The 16,051-nt window shown below is 37.1% G+C and overlaps 1 protein-coding gene across 1 annotated transcript; it reads right to left on the bottom strand.

Annotated features, from left to right (window-relative positions):
* Positions 1–2,833: 2,833 nt before the first annotated feature.
* Positions 2,834–3,772, bottom strand: LOC103542586 (olfactory receptor 5J3). The gene has a single exon (XM_008509524.1). The coding sequence runs from the start codon at positions 3,770–3,772 to the stop codon at positions 2,834–2,836; it is 939 nt and encodes a 312-aa protein (XP_008507746.1).
* Between the last annotated feature and the right edge of the window lie 12,279 nt (positions 3,773–16,051).

Below are 16,051 nucleotides of genomic sequence, written 5' to 3'. Positions count from 1 at the left end.
ATTGATATTTGAATGTTGAACTGATGAATCAAAATGTGTACAAGAAGCCCTCAGGAAGGAAGGACTTGCTAACATATCCATCTCATATACACTCCAAAATCTATTTGTAAAAACAATCATTTTACAATTATATTTTATATTATAGGAATACTTAAAACTCTTTTCTCTTTTTTATGTAGAGAGATTGCTAGCAGGCTCAATGTGCTTGACCTAACAACTATGAGCTATCAACAATAAACTTATTTGAATATTTCTTCAACTGTCTCATGGGCTTTAAGAATTCCAGACTGCCACTACTAATCTTGACAGTAATGGAGCTAAAAAATACAGAAAATGTATTTAATTCCATCTAATTTTAATGCAAATATATTTCTTCACATTTCTTTTTGTTTGTTCATGGTAAATGTTGACATTATTAAATGAAGAAAAACTATATAATCATAGAGTGAATACTTACAGAACTAAGTCACTAAATGGGTGTCAGCTTATGTAGTCTAATTATAAGTGTATTCAATGGCATTTCTGTAAATGATGTTTCCATAATGTGAAATACCTGCTTGGTAATTTTTTAAACATCATGTGTAAAGAGGAAGAAGATGCTTAAAAGGAGAGGAGAAATTGTTTTTGAATTTTAAGTACTCCAAATTACTCTTTAACTCATCCTACATTTGTAGGTGAAATTTTAAAATCTGAAGTTTCAATCTTAAGGCTTCTGTTATAATCTCAAAAGTAATCAAAGGGAGAGCCACCCTCCCTTTTCAGAGATTAAGACCTAGAAAAAAAGAAACTTTAATCAAATAGCACGTTTTTGGAAGAGCTGAGGTGGACAGCTCTCATTATATTTGCATGGGGGTCTAGCACTAATGATTCTGCCCCCCAAATTTCAAAGTGTGCGGGAGGTTCCAACATTTTTTTTCACAATTAAAGGCTTTATGCAATTTGCAGCCAGAACATCACATACTGGTGGTCAGAAATGAGCACTTCTGAAATCGCTCAGATAGGTCTCGGCAGCCTGAGAAGTCTTTCATACTTTCCTTTCAGCCTCCATTGTTGTTCTCTTTATGCTGCAATCCAGGCAGCAGGGAATGGTGAGCCTGATTCTGCTGAGGTTAGTGGCAAGAAATTCTTTTACAATAGCTAGGAGTTCTACAGTTCGACTCAATTCTGACAACATCTACAAAGTTAGCATCAGATTCCATAGACTGAGGGCTCAGTCCCACAAGACTGCCCTGCATTTCAGATGCTAATCACAAGTCCAGCTTGTTACTTATGCCTCTGACCTGGTGAGCATAAATCAAAGGTTTCCCTGACCTCCCTCCTTTGCTAGAGCAACTCACAGAACTCAGGAAACCAGGTTACTCACTAGATTACCAGTTCATTACAAAGGATATCAAATGATGCAAATCAACAGCAAGATGGAAACATACATAGAACCAGATAGGGAACAAAGAAGCTTCTGTTCTCATTGAGTTGGGCCTGGCACAGGGGCACGTGGAAGCGTCCTGGTTCAACATACTGGATCTCTCTGAACTCATGTCTTTTGGGTTCTTAGGAGGCTTTATTACATAGGCAAGATGGATGAAACCATTGGCCATTGATGATTCATTCAACCTCCAGCCCCACTCTCCTCCCTGGAAATCAGGGTGTGGAAATGAAAGTCCCAAACATCTATTCATGGTTGCTTCCCCTGGTAACTAGCCCCCATCCTTAGGTGTTCTGCAAAATCACTTAATTAACGTAAAAAAGGTACCTTTATGACCCTCATCACTCAGGAAATTCCAAGGGTTTTAGGAGCTCTGTGACATTAGCTGGACAAAGACTAAATATATATTTCCTATTACAAATCGCAATATCACAACCACTCTCTAGTTAAAATATGTCAATGAATGCAAATTTCAGCTATAAAATTATATCCATGTTCTTGGAAACTTGAGAATCAATTATTTTTTTCTTAATAAGTACTATGTTTTTATGTCCTTAAATTCAGGGATTATTATACAATGTTTCCTATAAATAACAAAAAATATAAATGTAGTACTGTATTTTGTATTGATTCAGAGATTCATAAGCTAGATTATCAGAAGGCCGATGCAATAGATTATCATTTTTGTGATGCAGCTGTATGAATTAAACCACTTTGCCTTTCTGGCTGCTTTTTCGTATTGACAAATAGAAATGGCAAGCAACAGGATATATTGGAGTACATGAGGAAGCCATTTGGTATAAACCTAATTCGGCCTGACTTTGTTTTTCCACAAGGGCCTGACTGTGGCCATTGAGCATGCATTGTCTATCTGCTTAGACATTTTGAGATAAAGGTGCAACTTCCCTCCCCCTCCCAAAATTGGCATCTCCTTAAAGATTAGCATCTTTCTTTAGGCTGGGAACTGATTGCAGTGCTCATTTGTGACTGCCCAGCTCAAGGCAACAGACCTTCCACCCTGCGGCATTCACTGAGACAGCAGACCTATCTGCTATTTCCATCAATCGCTGTGCTGACAGAGCAGCCTCATGACTATTGTAAAAGGGACATTTCAATCATATGTGAAATACACTCTTTGAGGGTATATAACCACCCTGTACACCCCCACTTCTTTGGAGTGCTCTGTTCCTTTGTGGAAAGACTCTCCTGGGTTATAATCCTCAGATTAAACTCAGAATAAACTCACCCAAATTTTCATTTATAGATTGGTTATGGATTATTTTCGTCTGCAATATGACAAGTGCATAGAATGAAAAGATCTGTACAATCCTTAGAAGCTTTAACATTCATGGAATTCGTGGAAGTGAGAACCAATTGGTGGAATGTTTTAGGATTAACAGGGACTTGAAATTAGCAGGGGAAATGTTTCATTTCTATGGCCCTTCTCACAGCATCCTTTACCTCTTTGTTTCTAAGACTGTAAATCAGTGGGCTTAACATGGGAATCACTAGTGTATAGAACACAGAAACCACCTTCTCCTGTTCTACAGAATACTGGGAATTTGGCTGAATATAATTAAAACTTAAGGTGCCATAGAATATGGTCACAGCAGTCAGATGAGAGACACAGGTAGAGAAAGCTTTCTGTCTGCCTGCTGCTGAGTGGATTCTCAGGAGAGCAATAGCAATGAATACATAGGAAATGATCACAATCAAGAAGGTGGCTAGGGCAATGACTCCAGAGAAGGTTAAGAGCAACAATTCATTCATGGAAGTGTCAGAACATGACAGCTTTAGCAGTGGGAGAACATCACAGAAGAAGTGGCTGACAACATTAGACTCACAGAAGGACAGTCTCCCTACGCTTATCGTGTGTGTCAATGAGTTAGTCATTCCACCTATGAATGACCCAATGACTAGCCCTACACACTTCCTCTTAGACATGGCTGCAGTGTAAAGCAAAGGGTTGACAATGGCCACATAACGATCATATGCCATCACTGAGAGCAAGAAGCCTTCCGTGGTGATGAACACACCCAAAAACAAATGCTGCACTATGCAGGCAGAGAATGATATGGTTTCACTCACAACCAAGAAGTTGATCAGCATTTTTGGCGCAATAACTGATGAATAGCAGGCATCTACAAATGAAAGGCAGCTGAGGAAAAAGTACATGGGTGTGTGGAGTTTGGGAGTGATTTGGATTAAGAAGATCATGCCCAGATTCCCCACCAAGGTAACGGCATATATCACTAGGAATAACACAAAAAGCATAACTTTCAGTTCTGCAATGTCCGTCAGTCCCAAGAGAATAAATTCAGTAACAGCCGTCAAATTCTCTTCAGCCATTTGTTAATTCTTTATCTCGAAATCTAAAGTGATAAAAATAAAGAAATTACAATGCACACAGGAGAATCCAGTATTTAAAAAAGCAAATAGAAACACTTATACACATGTCCTTGGATAAATATGTTATTTTGCTGAACCAAAGTTTCCTCATTGATCATGCATGGTAGGAGCTTGACTTGATTGTCTCTGTTTTTTTAGTGCTAGTTATGATTCTGTCCCATAAGGAAATATGTGAAAAATCATTCTGGTTCTCAAAAATTTTGGTCTGTCTCTAAAATGCCTATCTCTGTATGAAGACAATACTGGCCAGGGGGATAATGATGGTGAGTGAAAGACATTTTCAAAATTAAATTTAAGTCCTTTTTTGAACTCTTAATTTTGGAAATAAAAGAAGTAAATCACAAGAGGTCTAAAATCAACTGTACTGTAAACTATGTAGTTAAATCACAAAAGCACTATGATATAACAAGAGAATTGGCAAAGATTATGGGTCAGTGGGGCTGACATCCAGAGATGATGGCATGATACTCTTCAAAGTGCATAAATCTCTGTTCTCTAATGACAACTCTTTACCAGCAATATGTAAGGAGCCCTCAGTGGAATCACTCAGCCCTAAGACTCAGAGCATAGAAAACTATGTTTTGCTTAAATGGAGAAGTTAGAGGTTTCATAAGCTATCTGAGGCCCTGAATAAATAAATTAAATATTTATTTTTGGCTATAAATTTGCTGTTATATAAATGCCTACACAGGTAATGTATAATATTTAACATATTCATTTATTTGCTCTGTACATGTATATATAAATATAAAGATAATTATATGTCTATATACACTCACACACATATATAGAAAACACAAACTTTTAAATGTGGATAATTACAACCACCTATTGATCTGGAATACTTATTCATATCCTTCCTATAATGATAACTATATATGACCATTATGGTTTTTTAAATCCAGTTTCCATTATGTAGTTCACTTATTTATACTCTTTATTCAATTGTATTGTATTTCTAGAAGAATTAATATGTCCATAATAGAACTCTTTCTCCCATATTCTATGTTTAGTTAATAGATCACATTTTTAAAAATAAAGAAATACAAACAATGATAAACTTTGGCCTATGATAATTCTATAAAATAATTTTAATTAATATATTTCAGTTGCCACAAAAGGGAAGTGTTTGGCATTAGCCCAACCTGGGATTAAAATATGTTGCTGTCACTTATTGACTTAGTGACTTTGGGAAATTCTCTCATCTTCTTTCGGCATGTGTATAATTACACCTATATCACGTGATCCATGGAAAGAAAATAGGAGATATTGCAAGTAAAATAGCAATTGTCACTTTGGGTATATAACTACTCAAATATAGATAGTAAGATAGATAGGTAGGTATATAAGTAGGTAGATAAGCAATATATTGATAATTCATACATGAGTATTTTTAGGGAGGGCATATGTGAGTATACATCATGAAAGAAATTACTTTAGTCAATTACTTTTCCTCTATTTTAAATCTCTGGTTAATTTTATTTAAACTGATAATTAAATGAAAATACAGATGGATGGCTTAGAACTTTCTTTGATAAATTATTAGCATATACATTTTCACAATTTCTCATATGCAGCTTAAAAACTACCAAAATATCTACCAAAATGCATAAGTTCTTTCAACAAATAATGTGAAGGCATTGCATTTCAAAATTGATTATTACATCAGTTAGTCACATCTAAACTGTCCAATGCTGTAGCTAGTAACTTCATGTGAATATTTAAATAGAAATTAAAACTAAATGAAATTAAATCAAATTAAATTTTACTTTTTGAACTAGTCCCAATGCAGTTGTTCGTTAACCGTATGTGACTAGTAGCCACTATATTGAACAGCACAGGTTACCGATCATTTCCGTCACTGCAGAAAGTTGTATTAATAAGAGCTCTCATCTAACTCTCTGACTTATCTCTTTAGAATACCAACTGAATAGCAATTTCTTAAGGAAGGATTATCTATTTTAAGTAGTTTGATTGCAAGCATAATTAAGCAAATGGAATTTCCAAATGAAATTTAGAAATTCAATTATATCATTTATTCGAGGATGCCCATTCTCTGCAAAATTTAAGGTGATGTTGTAAACAGAAATGAATGATAAGATATGGAGTTAGAGTAAATAACCTCTAGTATTCATACCAGTCATATGATTCTATCAGGTTTAAAACAAACTTTCTGACTAATGTACTAAATATGAGGAAAATCAAATAAAAGGGGAAAATCAATTTTAACAGCATAAATTTAACTTACCAAAAAATATTTTAAAATTTCAGCTTTAGAAACTTCCTGTCCTTTTCCATAGTTTCTTACCCTTTACTCAAAAAAAATTCAGTTAATAATTATACTATATGCAACATTATTAAATATTTGAATAGTATGTAGCTGGAGATAACTCCAGGCAAAATTATTGAAAGTAAATCTTAATTATTAACACACAAAAATCAGAATAACAAACTAACGAATAAAGTTTTAACATATTTAATTTTTTGTTCCTCTAAGAGGACAAATATACATAGAAGGGACAGCTATATATATATATATATATATATATATATGTATAAATGTATATATATATACATTTAGATCAGCCTCTAATGAGCTCTGTCACAGCTTAAATGTTATACAGCAATAAATGAAACATTCGGAAACACTCTATTTCTTAAGGGATTTCGCATTTTGCCATGACTCATATAGCTCCCTAGAGGGTACAGTTAACTAAAATGCTATAAAGTTAAGAAAATGTCAAGTAAATGATGGAGGAATTCTTTAATTCAGTAAAATATAATAAGAACAATAATTTAAGAGAATTTGCTCAATAGAATAACCAAGTGACAAGTGCTTAGATATTACTAAGCTTGTTACAAACTTTGTCCTTGGAGTGATAAGAGACTGGTTCTTAGTTCTCCTGCTTCCTTCTCAGTCTTCAGAGAGTTTTGTTTACCTTGAGTTTGGCTGTATTAATTTTCTGGCCTCTCCTACCCGCTGCATCCCTACATACAAATCTGTTTTTTTTTTTATTAAGATTATGATAGTTAACAACCATGTGAAATTACAGTTGTACATTATTATTACTCATGTTATAGGTACACCACTTCACCCTTAGTGCCCTCCCTTCACCCCCCCCCCCTTCACCTGGTAACCACTGATCAGTTCTCTTTGTGTATATGTTAACTACCACCTATGAGTGGAGTCATACAGAGTTTGTCTTTCTCTGTCTGGCTTATTTCACTCAACATAATACCATCAATGTCTATCCATGTTGCTGTGAACGGGACAAATTTGTTCTTTTTTTACGGCTGAGAATTATTCCATTGTATATATATACCATATCTTCTTTATCCAATCATCAGTTAGGCTGGGCACTTAGGTTGGTTCCATGACTTGGCTATTGTGAATAATGCTGCGATGAACATAGGGGTGCATGGGTGTTTTGGAATTGCTGATTTCAGGTTCTTAGGATAGATACCCAGTAGTGGGATGGAAGGGTCATAAGGTATTTCTGTTTTTAACTTTTTGAGAAATCTCCATACTGTTTTCCATAGTGGCTGCACCAGTTTGCATTCCCACCAACAGTGTATGAGGGTTCCTTTTTCTCCATAGCCTCTCCAACATTTGTCACTCTTGGTTTTGGATATTTTTGCCATTCGAAGAGGTGTAAGGTGATATCTTAGTGTAGTTTCGATTTGCATTTCCCTGATGATTAGTGATGATGAGCATCTTTTCATGTGTCTATTGGCCATCCATATATCTTCTTTAGAGAAATGTCTGTTTATGTCCCCTGCCCATTTTGTGATTGGGTTGTTTGATTTTTTGTTGTTGAGCTGTGTGTGTTCTTTATATATTATGGAGATTAACCCTTTGTTGGATAAATAACTTATAAATATTTTTTTTCCAATTAGCGGGTTGTTTTCTTGTTTCAATCCTGTTTTCCCTTACCTTGAAGAAGCTCTTTAGTCCGATGAAGTCCCATTTGTTTATTCTTTCTATTGTTTCCCTTGTCTGAGGGGTTATGGTGTCTGAAAAGATTCTTTTGAAGCTGATGTCAAAGAGTGTACTGCCGAGATTCTCTTCTAGAAGACTTATTGTTTCAGGCCTAATCTTTAGGTCTTTGATCCATTTTGAGTTTATTTTAGTGAATGGTGACAAAAAATGGCCAATTTTCATTCTTTTACATGTGGCTGTCCAGTTTTCCCAGCACCATTTGTTGAAGAGACATTCTTTTCTCCATTGTAGGCCCTCAGCTCCTTTTTCGAAGTTTAGCTGTCCATAGACATGTGGTTTTATTTCTGGTCTTTCAATTCTGTTCCATTGATCTGGGCACCTGTTGTTGTACCAGTACCATGCTGTTTTGATTACTGTAGCTTTGTAGTATGTTTTGAAGTCAGGGATTGTGATGCCTCCAGCTTTGTTCTTTCTCAGGATTGCTTTAGCAATTTGGGGTCTTTTGTTGCCCCATATGAATTTTAGGATTCTTTGTTCAATTTCTGTAAAGAATTTCATTGGAATTCTGATTGGGATAGCATTGAATCTGTAGATTGCTTTAGGTAGTATGGACATTTTAACTATGTTTATTCTTCCAATCCATGTGCATGGAATGTCTTTCCATCTCTTTATGTCGTCATCGATTTCTTTCAAGAAAGTCTTGTAGTTTTCATTGTATAGATCTTTCATTTCCTTGGTTAAATTTATCCCAAGGGATTTTATTCTTTTTGTTGTGATTGTGAATGGGATTAAGTTCTTGAGATCTTTTTCTTTTAGTTCATTGTTAGCATATAGAAATGTTACTGATTTATGTATGTTGATTTTATACACTGCAACTTTGCTGTAGCTGTTGATTTTTTTCTAATAGTTTTCCTATGGATTCTTTGGGGTTTTCTATATAAGAGATCATGTCGTCTGCAAACAGTGAGAGCTTTAATTCTTCTTTGCCTATTTGGATTCCTTTTATTTCTTTTTCCTGCTGAAGTTCTCTGGCCAAAATCTCCAGTACTATGTTGAATAAGAGTGGTGAAAGTGGGCACTCTTGTCTTGCTCCTGTTCTGAGAGGGATGGGTTTCAGTTTTTGTCCGTTGAGTATGATGTTGGCTGTGGGTTTGTCATATATGGCCTTTATTATGTTGAGATAGCTTTCCTTCTATACCTATTTTATTGAGGGTTTTTATCATAAATGGATGTTGGATCTTGTCAAATGCTTTCTCTGCATCTATTGAGATGATCATGTGGTTTTTGTTTCTCATTTTGTTAATGTAGTGAATCACGTTGATTGACTTGTGGATTTTGAACCATCCCTGTTCCCTGGTATAAACCCCACTTGATCATGGTGTATAATCTTTTTGATGTATTGCTGTATTCGGTTTGCCAAAATTTTGTTGAGGATTTTTGCATCTATGTTTATCAGTGATATTGGCCTGTAGTTTTCCTTCTTTCTGTTGTCCTTGTCAGGTTTGGTGATCACGGTGATGTTGGCTTCATACAATGTGTTAGGGAGTGCTCCACCTTCCTCAATTTTCTGGAATAGTTTGAGAAGGATAGGTATTAAATCTTCTTTGAATGTTTGGTAGAATTCTCCAGAGAAGCCATCTGGTCCTGGATTCTTATTTTGGGGGAGGTTTTTGATTACTGTTTCTATTTCTTTACTTGTGATTGGTCTATTCAGATTCTCTGTTTCTTCCTGATTCAGTTTGTGGCGGTTGTATGAGTCTAGGAATTTATCGATTTCTTCTAGGTTGTTCACTTTGTTGGGATATAGTTTTTCATAGTATTCTCTTATGATCCTTTGTATTTCTTTGGTATCTGTTGTGATTTCTCCTCTCTCATTTCTAATTTTATTTATTTGAGACTTCTCTCTTTTATTCTTAGTGAGTCTGGCTAAGGGTTTATCAATTTTGTTAATTTTTTCGAAGAACCAACTCTTTGTTTCATTGATCATTTCTATTGTCTTCTTAGTTTCAATATCGTTTATTTCTTTTCTAATTTTTATTATTTCTCTCCTTCTACTGACTTTGGGTTTGTTTGTTCTTCCTTTTCTAATTCTGTTCAGTGTCGTTTGAGGTTATTTATGTAAGAATTTTCTTGCTTATTGAGGTGAACCGGTATTGCAATGAATTTCCCTCTTAGGACTGCCTTTCCTGTGTCCCCAATCATTTGTTACAGTGTGTTTTCATTTTCATTTGTCTCCAGATACTATTTGATTTCTTCTTTAATTTCTTCAATAATCCATTGTTTGTTCAGTAGCATGTTGTTTAGTCTCCACATCTTTGCCAGCTTTATTCTTGTAGTTGATTTCTAGTTGCATAACATTATGATCTGAAAAGATGCTCAATATTATTTCAACCCTCTTGAACTTATTGATGCTTGATTTGTTTCTCAAGATATGGTCTATCGTTGAGAATGTTCCATGCGCACTTGAGAAGAATGTGTAACCTGCTGTTTTTGGATGAAGTGTTCTATAGATATCTATTAAGTCCATCTGGTCTAATGTTTCATTTAATTCTGTAATTTCCTTGTTGATTTTCTGTCTGGATGATCTATCTATTGGTGTTAATGGGGTGTTGAGGTCCCCTACTATTATTGTATTGTTGTTGATTTCTCCTTTTAGTTTTGTTAATGGTTTCTTCACAAATTTTGGTGCTCCTGTGTTGGGTGCATATATATTTATAAGTGTCATGTCATATTGGTGGAGTGTCTCTTTCATCATTATATACTGCCCCTCTTTGTCTTTATCTGTTTTGCTTTGAAGTCTACTTTGTCTGATATAAGTATGGCAACACCTGCTTTCTTTTGTTCATTATTAGCTTGGAGTGTTGTCTTCCATCCCTTCACTCTGAGTCTGTGTTTGTCTTTGGTGCTGACGTGTGTTTCCTGGAGGCAACATATTGTTGGATCTTGTTCTTTGCTCCATCCTGCCACGCTGTGTCTTTTGATTGGAGAGTTCAATCCATTTACATTTAGAGTGATCATTGAAACGTGGGGGCCTAATGCTGCCATTTTATCACATGTTTTCTTGTTCTTTTGCATTTCCTTTGTTTCTCATCCCATGATTTTTGGATTCCTAATTCAAGTAGGTAAATTTCTGTATTGGCCTTCTTCTTATTTGTAATTTGTGTCTTTATTCTTGTTATTTGTTTAGTGGTTATGAGGCGGTTTGTATAACACATCTCATAGATGAGATAGTCCTTTTTCTGATAGCATCTTATTTCCTTAAATTAAAATGTTCCATTCCTTTTCTCTTCCCCTTCTAGTTTGTTATGGTCAGATTTATTTTTTTCCTCTTCCTTTTTGTGTTGTGATTTGTGGTTAAAGTGACTAGGTTATATTTATTCTTGGGGTTTCCATTCCATTTGTGTTTAATGTTTTATTTAACTTTTGCTAACATGTTCTGATGGAGAGCTGCTACTTTCTGTTATTGTCCTTCTTCTTATCTCCTTTGTTCTGGATTTTGTAACCCCTTTCCTTTTTTTGATTTTTCAGGTCTGATGTTCTTCCTAAGCATTTCTTGAAGAGGAGGTCTTGTGGCAATGAACTCCCTTAACTTTTGTTTATCTGGGAAAGTTTTTATTTCTCCATCATATTTGAAGGATATTTTCACTGAGTAGAGTATTCTTGGCTGCAGGTTTTTGTCCTTCAGAGTTTTGAATATTTCATTCCAATCTCTTCTAGCCTGTAAGGTATCTCCTGAGAAATCTGCTGATAGCCTTAAGGGGGTTCCTTTGTAGTTTATTTTCTTCTGTCTGGCTGCCCTTAGCATTTTCTCTTTGTTGTTGACTTTTGCTAGCTTCACTACTATATACCTGGGGGTTGGTCTTCTTGCATTGATAAAGTTTGGAGATCTATTGGCTTCTGTCACATGAAGTTCCATCTCTTATCCCAAGTTTAGAAAGTTCTCAGCCATTATTTCTTTGAATAGGCCTTCTGCCCCCTTCTCCTTCTCTTCTCCCTCTGGTATACCTATAACCCTTATGTTGCATCTCCTAACTGAGTCGGATAATTCTCAGAGAGTTTCTTCATTGCTTTTTAGTCTTAGTTCTCTCTCCTCCTCTGTCTGCAGCATTTCTATATTCCTACCCTCCAAATTGCTAATTCTGTACTCCATATTATAGACCCTACTGTTCAAAGAGTCCGGATTTTTCTTAATCTCCTCCATTGTGTTCATCATCTCCAGTATTTCTAATTGGTTCTTCTTTATAGTATCAAGCTCTTTTGTGACATAGCTCCTGAACTCATTGAGTTGTCTATCTGAATTATCTTTTAACTCATTGAGTTTTTAAATAAGGGCTGTTTTGAAATCATCGTCATTTAGGTTATAGATTTCATTGTCTTTGGGATTGTTTTCTGGGTACTTATCATTTTTCTTCTGTTCTGGAGATTTAATATATTTTTTCATACTGCTTGATAGCGTGGATTTGTGCCTCCACATAGAGATAGCATTTAGTCATTGCTTTCACTTGTTGCAACTGGTGTGGGGGGGAGCAGCTGTTTACACTGCAGCAGGCAGGAACCATATCAGCTGTTACTGACTGGATCAGGGCCCCTGCTCATAGTCAGTGGTCCTGTGTGGTCCCTCATCAGTTGTGGCAGCAATCCCAAGGGGACCTCAGGCTGCTGATGCCTACTGTTGCAGACTACCTAGACACGCTCCCTCCCTGGGGTCTGCAGCAGTGTTATGGGCTTTCCCAACAGCCGGGAGCAGGATCACCTGTAATTGAAGCTCTGTCACTGGCAGAGCCCACAAGATCACACTTGTCCACTATAGGTCCCAGCAGAGCTATGGGTATCTTCTGCAGTCTGTGGTTAGCTCACCTAGCTGTGCTACTTTTGCCCCAGGGCCTTCCAGCCTTGTGATTGCTGGTTGGGACCTCTCCACTAGTGCTTTGCAGAGGCTTTTGCTGAGGTTGCTGTGGGAACCTGGAGTTCCCCCTGGGCCACATAGCTGCTCCACTGGAGCTCTACCCAGCCCCAAACCACTCCCACAGAATCTCTGGGAGCCCCTTGCCCCATCTGGGTCATGGCCAGAGTCCACGGGCCTGGCAGTGGCTGGTAGGATGCTGCCTTGTGGGGAATTCTGCTCTTTGGGAGCTTCCTTGTGTTCTGAATGCTGGGCGGGGTCTCTCCGCTAAGGGCGAGCAGAGGCTTTCCCTGCTAGTGGGTGCAGGACACTGGAGATTTCCCTTGGGCCACGGAGCTGGGCACTAGGGCTCCACCTAGCCCCCAAGCACATCCACAGGAAGTCTTGGCACCTCTTGCACCATCCTGTGCACAGCTGGAGTCCATGGGCCTGGCAGTGGCTGGCGGGTTGCTGCCCTGCCGGGAAATCAGCTCCCTGGGAGCTTCCCTGTGTTCTGATTGTTGGGCAAAGACTCCCTGCTTGGCGAGCAGAGGCTTTCCCTGCCAGCAGATGTGGGACCCTGGAGTTTCCCCCTGGGCTTAGGTGTAATTGCAGGGGGCTTTGGTAGGGCTGTTGTCACCTGTTTCTACTGTTGTTCCGCAGATGAGTGCACACTCCCACCCTTGGTGTGTGCCAATGCTATGGGGGAGTCAACTGGAAGAGAGCCTCTTGCAGGTACTAGGCTGTCGGGGGGTCAGGGGTTGGAGAGTTTTCACCTATTTCCACCTCCCCCCGGGGGTAAGTCCATCCGCCTTCTGATGTATAGCAGCATGGGTCTTTCGGGCATCTTGTGGTGCTATCTGGATATCCTTTGTTAACCAGTGAATGTCCAATTAGTTGTGGATTCGAAGGGGGAGAGACAAAGAAGACCACTCACTCTGCCATCTTGGTCCCACCTCCTCTGATCCAAATCTGCTTTTATATGTAGAGCTCTCAGGCAGGAGAGAGGTTTTGCCCTTCTTAGTGGTAGCACAGCTCTATTTTGTATCACGGCAAGATCTTGGGCCAAAGAACTAAACATAATGACCAAAACAATGAAACTTCTAGAAGAAAGCTTGACAAGGTAGTTTTAACTAGAACACATATAAAAATTCAAAAGAATCAATAGAAAACCCAAATTAAAATGGACAAAAGTTTAGACATCCTACAAAGAAGACACATGAATGACCAACAAGTACAAAGAGAAATGTTCATTATTGTTAGTCACCAGGTAAATTAAAATTGAAATTATAATGAGATATCATGTTACACCAATTTTTACTTCCTTTTTCTTCTTTGTAAAGATTGTCACCTGAGATAACACATGTTGCCAATCTTCTTTCTGTTTTTTTCTTCTTCTTCTCCCCAAAACCCCCTGGTACATAGTTGTATATCTTATTTTATTTTTAATTTTTTTCTTAAAGATTGGCACCTGAGCTAACAACTTTTGTCAATCTTGTTTTTTTTTATCCTGCTTTATCTCCCCCAAGCCCCCGGACATAGTTGTATATCTTAGGTGTGGGTCCTTCTAGTTGTGGCATGTGGGACACGGACTCAATGTGACCTGATGAGCAGTGCCACATCCGTGCCCAGGATCTGAACTCTGGGCCACCGCACTGGAGTGAGGGAACTTAACCACTCGGCCACAGGGCCAGCCCCAGTTCTATATTTTAATTGTGACTGCCTCTGCTTGTGCTATGTGGGACGCTGCCTCAGCATGGCCTGATGAGCGGTGCCATGTCCATGTCCAGGACCTGAATCAGCAAAACCCTGGGCCACTGAAGTGGAGCACGTGAACTTATCCACTCAGCCACAAGGCTGGCCCCCATCATTTCTAAATTAAAATTGTTTAAAATAATAATAATAAAATTATTTTCTTTAAATTAAAAAAAAGTCTACACCAAATATTGACAAAGGTGTGGAGAAAATTACACTCTCATACTTAGCTATTGGAAATGTAAAATGCTACAATAAGTTTGGAAAGCTGGTAATTTCTTAGAAAATTAAATACGCATTTACCCTATGAACCTGTTATTCCACTCTTAGCTCTATAGTCAAGAGAAATTAATACATGTGTCCACAAATACACTTAATAGGAGTGTTTATTCTAGACTTTTCATAATAACACAAAACTCAAATATCCATTGATAGAATAATGGTTAAAGAATTGTGGTATATTTATCCAATGGGATATCATACAGCAATAAAAAGACAACATGGATGAATTTCAAAATCACTATTCTGAGTGAAAGAAGCCAGATTGACTATATATTGTGTGATTAAACTTACACGAAATTCAGAAACAGGAAAAATATTTCTAGGCATAGAAATGAGAGTGGTAGCTGCTGGAGGTGGGAGGATATTGTTTGAGAGTTATGGTATGAGGAACATTTCCTTATGATGGTAGTGGCCTAGAGTGTGGGAGGAAAAAAGCTTTAGGGAACTTTCCTTCGTGTTGAAAATGTGTTCTATCTTGATTTTAGTATTAACAAAAAATGAAACACACTTTTCAAAACATCAATTTGTACAATGTAGGTTCATGTTTATGCATGTAAATATCCCTCAATTCTTATAAGTCATAAGAAGAAGACATGGATAAAATTTATGAGATTACCTTATATTAGACTTCACTCTCAGTGAGGTTGTACTGAACATTATCCAAGAGTGGTAGGATCTGAGTTAAGATTATACTATGGTTGAGGCAATCATTATAATAACATGTTGCATTACAACAATTGTTATGGGTTAGCCATATGAAAGAACAAGGCATATATCTCACTCATTTAAAGATGAGGGATTAATTTAAAAATCTTCTACTTATCAATCATATGACTTTGGGCAATTTACATGGTCTATGTAATCCTAGTGCCCTCTGAATAAGGGAATAATAATATCTATCTCACATAGGTTCAATGAAATGTTTCTAACTCAGTGCCTATTACATATTTTTATTGGAACAATAACTTCAAAGAAAAAGTTCTATGTGATGATAATAACGTCATTTGCAATTTGGGGACTGTTCAAGTTTTACTGGGATAAAGCCAATGTTAAGGTATTTTCTATTATTATTTTAATCATTGACTCTGTGCAGATGAGTCCGTACCATTACATCATGTAGGTCTCCATGGAACTGTACAGATCATTCATGTCATTTTGTCCCTTTCCTTGAATTGTCCCTTATATTTTCTCTTTTGGGAATTTGTAGAGTGTTCCTCATAAGTATCAGGCACCAAAAGGCAATTTTTAAAAATCTCTCGGATGATTTGGGCATAATCATCTGAATGAATTAACGTGCTACTTCCTCAGGGAATATCATTAAGAGAGAGTACATGCATAAATTCTCCCTCCCCAAAGAAAA

The sequence above is a fragment of the Equus przewalskii genome, chromosome 11, assembly GCF_037783145.1.
Source record: "Equus przewalskii isolate Varuska chromosome 11, EquPr2, whole genome shotgun sequence".
NCBI classification, from domain to species: domain Eukaryota; kingdom Metazoa; phylum Chordata; class Mammalia; order Perissodactyla; family Equidae; genus Equus; species Equus przewalskii.
The sequence above is the reverse complement of the archived record's forward strand: the minus strand, read 5'-3'. Positions and strand labels throughout refer to the sequence as shown.